Below are 13,903 nucleotides of genomic sequence, written 5' to 3'. Positions count from 1 at the left end.
ACACGAGCAATGGACATTAGACCGGTGGAAATTTGTCCTTTGGTCTGGAGTCCAAATTGGAGATTTCTGGTTCAAACCGCTGTGTCTTTGTGAGACGCGGTGTGGGTGAACGGATGATCGCCGCATGTGTATTTCCCACCGTAAAGCATGGAGGAGGAGGTGTTATGGTGTGGGGGTGCTTTGCTGGTGACACTGTCTGTGATTTATTTAGAATTCAAGGCACGCTTAACCAGCATGACTACCACAGCATTCTGCAGCGATACGCCATCCCATCTGGTTTGGGCTTGGTGGGACTATCATTTGTTTTTCAACAGGACAATGACCCAACACACCTCCAGGCTGTGTAAGGACTATTTTACCAAGAAGGAGAGTGATGGAGTGCTGCATCAGATGACCTGGCCTCCACAATCCCCCGACCTCAACCCAATTGAGATGGTTGGGATGAGTCGGACGGCAGAGTGAAGGAAAAGCAGCCAAAAGTGCTCAGCATATGTGGGAAGTCCTTCAAGACTGTTGGAAAAGCATTCCAGGTGAAGCTGGTTGAGAGAATGCCAAGAGTGTGCAAAGCTGTCGTCAAGGCAACGGATGGCTATTTGAAGCCGTGAACACAAAAAAGGTGAACACAGCGGTTGGAAACCAAAATCTCAAATTTGGACTCATCAGACCAAAGGACAGATTTCCACTGGTCTAATGTCCATTGCTCGTGTTTCTTGGCCCAAGCAAGTCTCTTCTTCTTATCGGTGTCCTTTAGTAGTGGTTTCTTTGCAGCAATTCGACAATGAAGGCCTGACTCACGCAGTCTCCTCTGAACAGTTGATGTTGAGATGTGTCTGTTGCTTGAACTCTGAAGCATTTATTTAGGCTGCAATCTGAGGTGCAGTTAATTGCCGATTTCTGAGTCTGGTAACGCTAATGAACTTATCCTCTGCAGCAGAGGTAACTCTGGGTCTTCCTTTCCTGTGGCGGTCCTCATGAGAGCCAGTTTCATTATAGCGCTTGATGGTTTTTGCGACTGCACTTGAAGAAACGTTCAAAGTTCTTAAAATGTTGACTGACCTTCATGTCTTAAAGTAATGATGGACTGTCGTTTCTCTTTGCTTATTTGAGCAGTTCTTGCCATAATATGGACTTGGTCTTTTACCAAAAAGGGCGAGCTTCTGTATACCACCCCTACCTTGTCACAACACAACTGATTGTCTCAAACGCATAAAGAAGGAAAGAAATTCCACAAATTAACTTTTTTAACAAAGCACACCTGTTAATTGAAATGTGTTCCAGGTGACTACCTCATGAAGCTGGTTGAGAGAATGCCAAGAGTGTGCAAAGCTGTCATCAAAGCAAAGGGTGGCTACTTTGAAGAATCTCAAATATAATATATAGTTTGATTTAACACTTTTTTTGCTTACTACATGATTCCAATTGTGTTATTTCATAGTTTTGATGTCTTCACTATTATTCTACAATGTAGAAAATTGTAAAAAATAAAGAAAAACCCTGGAATGAGTAGGTCTGTCCAAACTTTTGACTGATACTGTACATACATACATGCTTGTTTTAATTTTGGGGAGCCCACTGCAGTTCCCAATGGGTTTGCTACCCCGACTTTGAATACCACTGCCCTAGAGTCAACAAAACTGAGTAGTACACAAAATTATTTGTAAAATGGAACAGAAGTGTCTTTTAAATTGGACCAGTGTATGGGTGCAACGTGACTAACTGCATCCAATTACCAAATATCATCCCCCCATTAGAGAGGAACGGCCCTGTCCCGTGTGAGTACAGATGACTTGGGTTAAAAGTCCTGATTGCTAACATGCTTGCCCAATTATACCATGTCCAGTGAATGTCTACCTCCACCTCAGATTCCCAGCTCCCACTCTCAATGAGAGCATTTGAAATGTTAAGATTTATGGCTGAGTTTTTCCTTCAGGTCAAAGATCTAATTTGATAAGACATTTGATAAGATATGTTTTCTTTATAGCATGAGTAAATAAACCGATATACAGAGGAAACTCCGTAAATACATTTTATTTTGATTGTAGACTAATATCAAATCAGACCTTTGAAACCTGTATGCATGGTGATTGCCACATGAAGGCATGCACATTTTGAAAAATGTATTTGTTTAGCGTACTTATTTATTTCCTGCAAAACATTTGTCTTTTAGAAGTACTTTCATTACTTAATGATTAAGAAGTCAATTGAGAGTAATTTACTGTATTCGATTAGATAGATGTAATGCCCTCTGAAGAGGAAACTATTTTCCACAGACTCATACATTTACATAAAATGTACGTAAAAGATCAAACCAACTTATCACCCAGTCCCAGACATTACATTCACAGTTCCTTCTTCCATACTCCATATATGATAGCTTAGCCTCTGTGACCAGACGACCAGAACTATTTCCCAGCTATACTGTAGGCTACACATTCTATAGGCTACTGCACATATCTTTTTTTTTTTAATCCAGCACCTGGTTTGTTTGGAGTTAGAAAGACATGATGGTTGAAGGATGGCTTTCTTAAGGGGCTATGACAATGACACATGACAGGCTGTGTACACATATCATCTCACATGCTGCTGTGTTTATTTACACATGCTGCATAGTCATTATCCTTCTAGTCTAACACGCCTTGGGACTCTCCAGGCAGTAGATATGCAGCACAGGAGGTTGATGGCACATTAATTGGGGAGGACGGGCTCGTGGGAATGGCTGGAGTGGAATAAGTGGAATGGTTTCCATGTGTTTGGTGCCATTTCATTCGCTTCTTTTCCAGCCATTATTATGAACAGTTCTCTCCTCAGCAGCCTCCACTGATATGCAGGTGAAGAATGATATTTGTACCATTCCAGGGCTCTACAGTGTGACCATTTTACTTGCATATGCGCCTAAATATTTTGCTGTACAACCTGGAATTTTTTATATTGGATCACCAGTGTGCCTTGAAAAATTAATGATTTTAGCTTTAATATCTGAAATATTTTTCATTGTGCTCCTACATTTCTTTGTGTGCACCTACATTTTTAGGCGCACACATGCTCCTTGTAAAAATGGTCAGCGTAGAGCCCTGCAGCCTTCGATTCCCCATATTGGCCAGTGCTTATAGAACAGACTTGTCTCGTTATATCAGCAAGAAAATAACAAAGGGTATAGTTTTTGCTATGTGTGCTTCCCTGTCACATGACTCTCTTATATTTTTGGTTTTGTTTGTTGATTTGTTTGTCCTTTTGTGTATTGTTTGGTTTGGTGCAGACCATACTGTATGTGTAAACTGCTCTGCTGTGTCTGTAGGCTGTGCCTGATTTTCAGGAGACCAGGCCAAGAAATTATGTCCTCTCTGCCAGTGCATCTGCGGTAAGGAGCTTAAACAGCCAGTCCACTCTACACTAACACTGTACATGTAGCCTACTGTCACTGACCCTCAGTGTGCTCATAACCTCAAGCAGTCTCACCATACACTCAGTGTACATATGCTTCATGTTCAGACAGTCCGAAACTACAGCCTACTGGTGAGCGTGCAGCTCCCCCTAGAGGTCCTAGAGCAGTGTTTCCCAATCCTGGTCCTGGGAAACCAAAGGGGTGCACATTATTGTTTTTGCCCTAGCAGTAACACACTTGATTGAACTAATCAACTCATCAGCAAGTCTTTATTATTTGAATCAGGTGTGTTAGTCCTTGGGCAAAAAAAACAAAGGCAGGCCTTTGTGAGTTTTGGTCCACAGGACTAGGGCTGTTGCGGTGACCGTATTACCGCCACATCGGTGGTCACGGTAATTAGGCTTCTCCAAGCTCTGATGCTGCTGCTGGTCATTAGTAGACTACCAAACTTGCTAACTACCTGGTACTCAGCATTCTATTGTCCCTCTAATCACTCTGACATCAATGCAAATGTTTTCAAAAATCGAATCAAACATTTAATGAGAGCCCATGAGCTCATGTTGTGCAACATTTCTATATGCTATGCGATAGCGAGAGAAAACAGAGTGATGGCCGCTACTAAAAAGAGGAGGATCCCATCAGCTTTCTATAGGCTAGGCCTACTATATTTATTTCTCAACTTTCCTAATATTAAGCACATTGCTTATATTTGCAATAGGAGTATAGCCTACCTGGCTGGCATGAAAATAAACCATGGGGAAAAGCGCCCTCCATTCGCTATTTAAGTGCATAGATGACATGTATTTTTTCCGCTGCCCCTGTTTCGATACAGGTGCATGATAATGGTCCATTCTAAATCAAAACAAATGTCACACATATATTATTTAGTATATGTAAAGACAATATTAAATCAAGAATAGTCTGATGGGTGACAATATTAGCCTGTCACTTTTTTTTGCTACTTACATTTTACATTTTAGTCATTTAGCAGACGCTCTTATCCAGAGCGACTTACAGTTAGTTAGTGCATACATTATTTTTTCATACTGGCCCCCCGTGGGAATCGAACCCACAACCCTGGCGTTGCAAACGCCATGCTCTACCAACTGAGCTACATCCCTGCTGGCCATTCCCTCCCCTACCCTGGACGACGCTGGGCCAATTGTGCGCCGCCCCATGGGTCTCCTGATCGCGGCCGGCTAGCCTAGCCCATAGGCCTATATGTTTATTAAGGTTTGTATCACAACTAAAGTGGCCAAATAACTTCTTAAAATTAAGCACATTAATCCACTTTACAAGGGGTGTAGAGCCTAACTGGCATATATAAGCAGCGTGTGAGTTTCAATTTGAGGGAAGATAATTTTCACCATAAAAATGCACCTTCATAATAAATGCACAACATGCATAATTGCATTTGCGGTCACTTTTGATAATGGTGTTTTCCGCTAATAGAACATTTGCGCTTATAGCTTACTACCATGTGCGCATTGCTGCGCTTATAATGTGAAGAAATAGCCTAATAGTTTATCAACATTTTAAGCTAAACGTTCTCATCTGTTGCATCAGCCACATTGCATAAAAAAGGTTTTTTGATGCTAGTGGTTGTATTAATTTGGGATCTATCGCATCCCACAACTGTCCCAGACTATGTTTGTAATATTTATTTCTCGCACAGAATAGAATAGGTTGACTTATGTACTATGAGGGATAGTAGATTGACATAGGCTTGTGCTTTTGCTGTTCGTAAGGCCTACTCATCTTGTTGGCTGCCAAAAAGTAAATGTGGACAGTTCTTCCAATATCTTCAATATGCACCTCGGAATTGGATAAGGACGCGCGCAGTTGCGTCCCCGATGTGTTTGCCTTCACTTGTAGCCTGTGAGAAAGACCCGATCACGTGACCGAGAGCCATGTGAGTGAGAGGCGCTTCGGATTGCGCAGCACACTCAGGGAGAAGGGCACAACGCAGCACTCCGGGCCGCAAAAGGCATGGATTTTTTTAGGTTGCATTACGGCCACAAAGGGGATGCCGCCGTGAAATTCGAGGCATTATCAAGTGCTTGTCAAATTGTGAATGAGAAAACAAAGCAGAGCTCATGCCTTTTCAAGCGACTTTTTTCAAATCATCATTAGAGTCTCATCATGCAGCCTTACAATGTATTAAAAATGAAAAAATATAGCCCAACGTATGTAGAACAACTAAAGTTACATTAATAGCTCTAAATTAAGCATATAGGAGTACCTATTTCTTTGTTAACCGCTCAACACAGAATAGCCCTCAAATCGTTTGGAGAAAATATTTATATTTTATTCAGCTTTGTTCAATTGTATTCTTCATACTATAAAATAATATAAAACAATGCCACAAACTAGTGAACTACAGTCGTGGTCAAAAGTTTGGAGAATGACACAAGTGTTGGTCTTCACAAAGTTTGCTGCTTCAGTGTTTTTAGATATTTTTGTCAGATGTTACTATGGTATACGGAAGTATAATTACAAGCATTTCATAAGTGTCAAAGGCTTTTATTGACAATTACATTAAGTTTATGCAAAGAGTCAATATTTGCAGTGTTGACCCTTCTTTTTCAAGACCTCTGCAATCCGCCCTGGCATGCTGTCAATTAACTTCTGGGCCACATCCTGACTGATGGCAGCCCATTCTTGCATAATCAATGCTTGGAGTTTGTCAGAATTTGTGGGTTTTTGTTTGTCCACCCGCCTCTTGAGGATTGACCACAAGTTCTCAATGGGATTAAGGTCTGGGGAGTCCTGGCCATGGAACCAAAATGTTGATGTTTTGTTCCCCGAGCCACTTAGTTATCACTTTTGCCTTATGGCAAGGTGCTCCATCATGCTGGAAAAGGTATTGTTCGTCACCAAACTGTTCTTGGATGGTTGGGAGAGGTTGCTCTCAAGGATGTGTTGGTACCATTCTTTATTCATGGCTGTGTTCTTAGGCAAAATTGTGAGTGAGCCCACTCCCTTGGCTGAGAAGCAACCCCACACGAATGGTCTCAGGATGCTTTACTGTTGGCATGACACAGGACTGATGGTAGCGTTCACCTTGTCTTCTTCTCCGGACAAGCTTTTTTCCGGATGCCCCAAACAATCGGAAAGGGGATTCATCAGAGAAAATGACTTTACCCCAGTCCTCAGCAGTCCAATCCCTTTACCTTTTGCAGAATATCAGTCTGTCCCTGATGTTTTTCCTGGAGAGAAGTGGCTTCCTCGCTGCCCTTCTTGACAGCAGGCCATCCTCCAAAAGTCTTCGCCTCACTGTGCGTGCAGATGCACTCACACCTGCCTGATGCCATTCCTGAGCAAGCTCTGCACTGGTGGTGCCCCGATCCCGCAGCTGAATCAACTTTAGTGGTCCTCTGTAGCTCAGCTGGTAGAGCACGGCGCTTGTAACGCCAGGGTAGTGGGTTCGATCCCCGGGACCACCCATACACAAAAATGTATGCATGCATGACTGTAAGTCGCTTTGGATAAAAGCGTCTGCTAAATGGCATATTATTATTATTATTATTATTATTATTATTATTATTTAGGAGACGGTCCTGGCGCTTGCTGGACTTTCTTGGGCGCCCTGAAGCCTTCTTCACAACAATTGAACCTCTCTCCTTGAAGTTCTTGATGATCTGATAAATGGTTGATTTAGGTGCAATCTTACTAGCAGCAATATCCTTTCCTGTGAAGCCCTTTTTGTGCAACGCAATGATGACGGCACGTGTTTCCTTGCAGGTAACCATGGTTAACAGAGGAAGAACAATGATTTCAAGCACCACCCTCCTTTTAAAGCTTCCAGTCTGTTATTCTAACTCAATCAGCATGACAGAGTGATCTCCAGCCTTGTCCTCGTCAACACTCTCACCTGTGTTAACGAGAGAATCACTGACATGATGTCAGCTGGTCCTTTTGTGGCAGGGCTGAAATGCAGTGGAAATGTTTTTTTGAGATTAAGTTCATTTTCATGGCAAAGAGGGACTTTGCAATTAATTGCAATTCATCTGATCACTCTTCATAACATTCTGGAGTATATGCAAATTGCCATCATAAAAACTGAGGCAGCAGACTTTGTGAAAATTAATATTTGTGTCATTCTCAAAACTTTTGACCACGACTGTAGTGTAGCCCACAGCCATTTGGCATAGCCACATCAGGACCTAACATAAGGACAACTCAGAGTATTATTTTCTTCTGAAATAGACTACATTTTCTTTCATATCATTCTTCTTTAGACCTGTCTAAAATAAATAATGGATTTATTGTGAAGGTGTAGGCTATATTACATGGATTTATTAGACTTTTTAAATGGTTTGTAGGCTATGTGTGGAAGCCAGGAGATGCTAAATGTGTTTGTTAATTAACGGTCAATTACCGTGAGACCGACAGTTATTTGCTTGACATTCACCGGCTGTCGAAATTTCATGACTGCCACAGCCCTACCCAGGACCAGGATTGGGAGACACTGTCCTAGAGAGACTATTGTGTCACTATAATGTTAACCATGTCTGTCTTTGTGCTATCACCCATGACAACCAGGGTTGTATAAAAGACGCACCATGAGACATACGAAGAACATATTCTCAACACTTTACAAATTATATGGTATTTCTTCATATCACCAGATTGCTTCCGGCATAGTAATATAGTAATCCATTATCTATGTGGTACTTTACTTATCACAGACAACTGTCTAATTTCCCAGGCACAGTGACCAAAAGTAGGGCAAAGATCTTCAAAGGTGTTGTACTTCAAATGATCCAGATAAAATTAACTCTGAATGCAGGACCAGAATATTTGGAAAATGCTGTATTTTGAACGCACCCCTGGGTTGAAAATGTGTGTTTCTTTACTGTCAGTCTCAATCCAATCTAAGAATGTGTGTGTCTCCCCTGTGATGTCATCAGAATGTGTGTCTCTCTCCCCTTCTCTTGTTGCCCTGCGGCTTTTCAGCTCTGGAGCGAGGAGGTGGACAAAGTGAGTATGACATGTTTGGACACCATCCTCCTCCCGTACTGTATAAATAAGTCATATCTTTACTCCTGGTGATCTTTGTTTCTAGGTAAAGTGTCTGTATCTTTCCACAAGTTATCACCTTCAGAGTTCACACAGGTAGACACAAACAAAACAGCTGATCATGGAAAATGGGGGCTGTAATATTTCATGATACTGCTTTCTGTCTGTTTTGGTTGTTGTTCTGTAGGCAGAACATGAGCTTCGAGTGGCACAGACAGAGTTTGACAGACAGGCAGAGGTCACACGGCTCCTGCTGGAGGGCATCAGCAGTACACACGTGAGTCATGAGGTCAAACCTGTAGAGTGGACAAACATGACCACTACACATGACCACTCTCTTCAGCATATGCACTGTTTACCAGGTAATAAGTAGGGATAATCAATGAGGCGCTCTATGGAAAATAATGAACTACGTGGAAGTTGTGTTAGCACGGAGTGGACTAACCTTCCATGGAGTTGCATTATTTTCCAGAGAATGCATAGAGCCCCGAGTTGATCATCCCTTTATACCATAATTTAACACATTTGCAGCCACAACAAAACAATTATTTGCAGATAGAAATGTGTTCAAATCAAATCAAATCAAATCAAATTTTATTGGTCACATGCGCCGAATACAACAGGTGCAGACATTACAGTGAAATGCTTACTTACAGCCCTTAACCAACAGTGCATTTATTTTAAACAAAAAAGTAAGAATAAAACAACAACAAAAAAGTGTTGAGAAAAAAAGAGCAGAAGTAAAAAATAAAGTGACAGTAGGGAGGCTATATATACAATAGAATAAAGTGACAGTAGGGAGGCTATATATACAGGGGGGTACCGTTGCATAGTCAATGTGCGGGGGCACCGGCTAGTTGAGGTAGTTGAGGTAATATGTACATGTGGGTAGAGTTAAAGTGACTATGCATAAATACTTAACAGAGTAGCAGCAGCGTAAAAAGGATGGGGTGGGGGGGCAGTGCAAATAGTCCGGGTAGCCATGATTAGCTGTTCAGGAGTCTTATGGCTTGGGGGTAGAAGCTGTTGAGAAGTCTTTTGGACCTAGACTTGGCACTCCGGTACCGCTTGCCGTGCGGTAGCAGAGAGAACAGTCTGTGACTAGGGTGACTGGAGTCTTTGACAATTTTGAGGGCCTTCCTCTGACACCGCCTGGTATAGAGGTCCTGGATGGCAGGGAGCTTTGCCCCAGTGATGTACTGGGCCGTACGCACTACCCTCTGTAGTGCCTTGCGGTCAGAGGCCAAGCAGTTGCCATACCAGGCGGTGATGCAACCAGTCAGGATGCTCTCGATGGTGCAGCTGTAGAATTTTTTGAGGATCTGAGGACCCATGCCAAATCTTTTTAGTCTCCTTCAACATCCACTGAAGTAGGTAGCAAGTTTACTAGATAGCTACAGTAGTTGCCTTGGTAACCAAACAGACTTAGTAGTTTAGCTAACCAAACCATCAGTCCTAGCTCGTTACTATGAAAATCGAATTCAACAATGCCAATAATGTTTTCAATTCGACTTTTGCTTTCAAAAGCAGCTCAAACATAGAACATGTAAGACTGAACTATAGACATTGAATTCTACCGTACTGATATACCGTGCGTTATAGGGAAATAATGCATGCTCTAGAATGCACTTCAAGCCAATCAGAAATGAGTATTCAACAATGCCATGGTATAAACTGTTTTAACATGGTGGTAACAGGGTATGTTGCGGGGGACCAAGGAACAACTGTGTTGTCTGTGTTTTGGGTATGTTGTCTGTAGGTGAACCACCTGCGCTGCCTGCATGAGTTTGTGGAGGCACAGACAGCCTACTACAAGCAGTGTCACCTGCACATGCAGGACCTGCAGAAAGAGCTGGACAGGTGAGTACTGGCTCTGGGTAGATGCACATCTTTATATTGGACATACTAGCATACTTAGCTGGGCTGTCTAGATCTGGCTTTTATTTGCTGCAATGTTTGCTATTCAAATGGATGTAAGCTGTTTATCAATGACCATCTACACTGTTATCTCTTATGCTTTCAGTTCCAATGGAGATGTGTAAGTAACATTTGATGACAATTACAGTTGAAATCACCTTTACGCAACATACTTTTGTTAACCAGTAGTAAAGTCTGCTGTATTCCTTATGACTGTCTTCTCTCCCTAAACCTCTGCAGGTTTCCCAATGTGTTTACTGGTAACCCAGGCCACTCCATGGCCTCCGGTGGCTCCTCTCCCCTGGACCCTGCCAGCCATGTGGAGACAGACACGCTGAAGATCGAGGAGGTGCAGGCTCCTGCCACAGGCACACGCAAGGCCAAGGTCCTGTACGACTACGACGCTGCCGACACCAGTGAGCTGTCCCTACTGGCTGATGAGGTGAGCACACAAACACACACACAATCCTTTCTACCTGCACACCCGTGATTAGTTGAATCAGGTGTATCCGTGCAGTGCTGGAATACGTGGTATGGTGGGCCGGAAACAGTCTACAGTCTTGAAACAACTAGGACTAGATGGAATATACAGAATGGCACCGGAGGGGATGGCTGCCATTTTACAGGCTCCTAACTAATTGTGCTATTTTGTGGTTTTACGCATAGTTTGTAACTTTTTTTGTACATAATGTTTCTGCCACCGTCTCTTATGACCGAAAAGAGCTTCTGGATATCAGAACAGCGATTACTCACCCTGAACTTGACAAATATTTTTTCTTTAACGAGTCGGACGCGAAGGATCTACTGCTGATACCGGACCAGGCCCAAATCCCTGTCATTTGCATGAAGAGGAGATGCCGATACAGGGGACGCAGATCCAGGTGCCTTGTGAGAATTCGTCAGCAAGTGGGTAACCCGCCTCTACCATCCGTCCTATTGGCCAACATGCAGTCATTGGAGAACAAACTGGATGAGCTCCTTTCGAGACTATCCTACCAAGGGGACGTTAAAAACGGTAAAATCTTATGTTTCACCGAGTCGTGGCTGAACAATAACATGGATAATATACAGTTGGCTGGGTTTTCCATGCATCGGCAAGACAGAACAGCTGCCTCCGGTAAGACGAGGGGTGGTGGTCTGTGTCTATTTGTCAATAACAGCTGGTGCGTAAAATTTAATATTAAAGAAGTCTCAAGATTTTGCTCGTCTGAGGTAGAGTATCGCATGATAAGCTGTAGACCACGCTATCTACCAAGAGAGTTTTCATCTATATTTTTCATAGCTGTCTATTTAACACCACAAACCGATGCTGGCACTAAGACCTCACTCAACGAGCTGTATAAGGCCATAAGCAAACAAGAAAATGCTCATCCAGAGGTGGTGCTCCTAGTGGCCGGGGACTTTAATGCAGGAAAACTTAAATTCGTTTTAACTAATTTCTACCAGCATGTCACACGTGCAACCAAAGGAGAAAAAAAACTCTAGACCACCTTTACTCCACACACAGAGACACGTACAAAGCTCTCCCTCGCCCTCCATTTGGCAAATTTGACCATAATTATATCCTCCTGCCTCCTGATTCCTGTTTACAAGAAAAAACTAAAGCAGGAAGTACCAGTGACTTGTTCAATATGGAAGTGGTCAGATGACACAGATGCTAAGCTACAGGACTGTTTTGCTAACACAGACTGGAATATGTTCAGAGATTCAGCCGATGGCATTGAGGAGTACACCACATCAGTCACCGGCTTCATCAATAAGTGCACACCACAGTGACCGTACCTACATACCCCAACCAGAAGCCATGGATTACAGGCAAAATCCGCACTGAGCTAAAGGGTAGAGCTGCCGCTTTCAAGGAGCGGGACTCTAACCCGGACGCTTATAAGAAATCCCGCTATGCGCTCCGACGAACCATCAAACAGGCAAAGCGTCAATACAGGACTAAGATTGAATCCTGCTACACCGGCTCAGATGCTCGTCGGATGCGGCAGGGCTTGCAAACTATTATGGACGACAAAGGGAAGCCCAGCCGCGAGCTGCCCAGTGATACAAGCCTACCAGCCGAGCTAAATGACTTCTATACGCTCTTCGAATTAGAATGCTGTTCGTTGACTACAGCTCAGCATTCAAGCTTTCGACACCTTATAGAGTCCATGCCCCAACATAGGGGGGGGGGGGGGGGGGTGCAACTCAATATTAGGAAGGTGTTCTTAATGTTTTGTACACTCTGTGCATGTTATTTTGTCTTTTCCCAGCTAATCACAGTTTACACAGTGCCAGGCATGGACTCAGACTGGCTGGTGGGAGAGAGAGGGAACCAGAAAGGGAAGGTGCCTGTTACATACCTGGAGCTGCTCAGCTAAAGAAGCTACACGCAACATTGCACTCACATGCCTTCAAACATGCTGACGTTGACAAATTCAACCAACCAAACACACCCACATTCTGTACGCACACGACCGCATGACATCTTGATGAATATGAAGGCAAATGCAGAACATTGAATAAGGAGGAATAGTTACCATGACAACTTGGCCGAAAATTCTGAAATGTAAGATATTTCCGTACTGAAATGCCCTGTATTATTCAGGTTTTGTAAATTTATTTTTGGTGACCTTTCACAGCTGTGGAAAAAGCTTCATACAGCCTGCCCACACACTTGCACCTGTTTTAGACATAATTATGCACAAAACTTTCCCAAATCCATTACTTTTATGTAAAACATTCCATACATCCTGTGCACCTCTTGTTAGTCCACATTCCTATATTGTCATTTTCCTGGACACCTCTAGCACGACCTGGCACTGAAACATTTCATGGCCGTATGCCCTGCTTAGTGACTAACCAGAAATTGAAACACTCGTACAGTGAAGATTTGAAGCACTCCTAGTCGTTTACTAACTGCCTTAAAATAATGGGAGAGAGGCTGTGTCCATCTGCTAAAATTCATAGAATGTATTGGACACACCGCAATGTCCACACTCTCCAGTTTGCCTGTTTGCTTGGACACTTCTTTTGAAGAAGACAAGCCAGATCTAACACAGAACATACATTTTGGCATGCAAGACTGTAACTTATTATTTAAGGATCTGTGGTGAGTTATATTCCCATTTGTGTCCCTTTTTTAGTTTGCCCTTTTGCTGTTCTGTTTAACATGTCATTGTTCCTTCAGTTGTCTTTGTTGTATGTTTTTTGTTGAATTGTTTGATCCGATGTTAAGTGTCTTTTCTGTGATAGTCTGTGTCTTCAGACAGGACACAGGCTGCTACATGTGCTTAGTCAGACTGTACTCTGTTCACTGCAAAGCCTCTTTTTCTTTCTTGTAATCAGAAGTTTAATGCCTGTATATTTATTTCTCATAGACCTTTTAGTACCAAAGCAAACTTAAGTATACACGTGCGTGCATGCACACACTCTGTCAAGGTTTGTACCACTGCTGCTGTGACTCTGTTTTGCCATGTCTTGTTTTTACCCTTTTCTGCCTTTACTGTCAATGTATTTATTGTCCGTTCCCAAGCCATGCTGGGTTAATGAAAATACGTAGGAAGTAATAAATAAAAAAGTATGCTTTGGACAAAA

General features: G+C 42.7%; 1 protein-coding gene across 1 annotated transcript in view; it reads left to right on the top strand.

Annotated features, from left to right (window-relative positions):
• Window positions 1-13,903, top strand: part of LOC311141885 (endophilin-B2-like) — a 29,374-nt gene extending 15,471 nt beyond the window's left edge. The window contains exons 6-12 of the mRNA XM_084177383.1: window positions 3,296-3,358; window positions 8,342-8,365; window positions 8,592-8,681; window positions 10,164-10,264; window positions 10,428-10,442; window positions 10,562-10,763; window positions 12,580-13,903. Of these exons, the coding sequence (XP_084033509.1) occupies window positions 3,296-3,358; window positions 8,342-8,365; window positions 8,592-8,681; window positions 10,164-10,264; window positions 10,428-10,442; window positions 10,562-10,763; window positions 12,580-12,687 (603 nt within the window). The 3' untranslated portion in view covers window positions 12,688-13,903. The remainder of the gene's footprint in view (window positions 1-3,295; window positions 3,359-8,341; window positions 8,366-8,591; window positions 8,682-10,163; window positions 10,265-10,427; window positions 10,443-10,561; window positions 10,764-12,579) is intronic.

The sequence above is a fragment of the Coregonus lavaretus genome (genome assembly GCF_964263955.1).
Source record: "Coregonus lavaretus genome assembly, chromosome: 14".
NCBI lineage: Eukaryota > Metazoa > Chordata > Actinopteri > Salmoniformes > Salmonidae > Coregonus > Coregonus lavaretus.
Note: the sequence above shows the minus strand (reverse complement) of the source record. Positions and strands in the feature narration are given on the sequence as shown.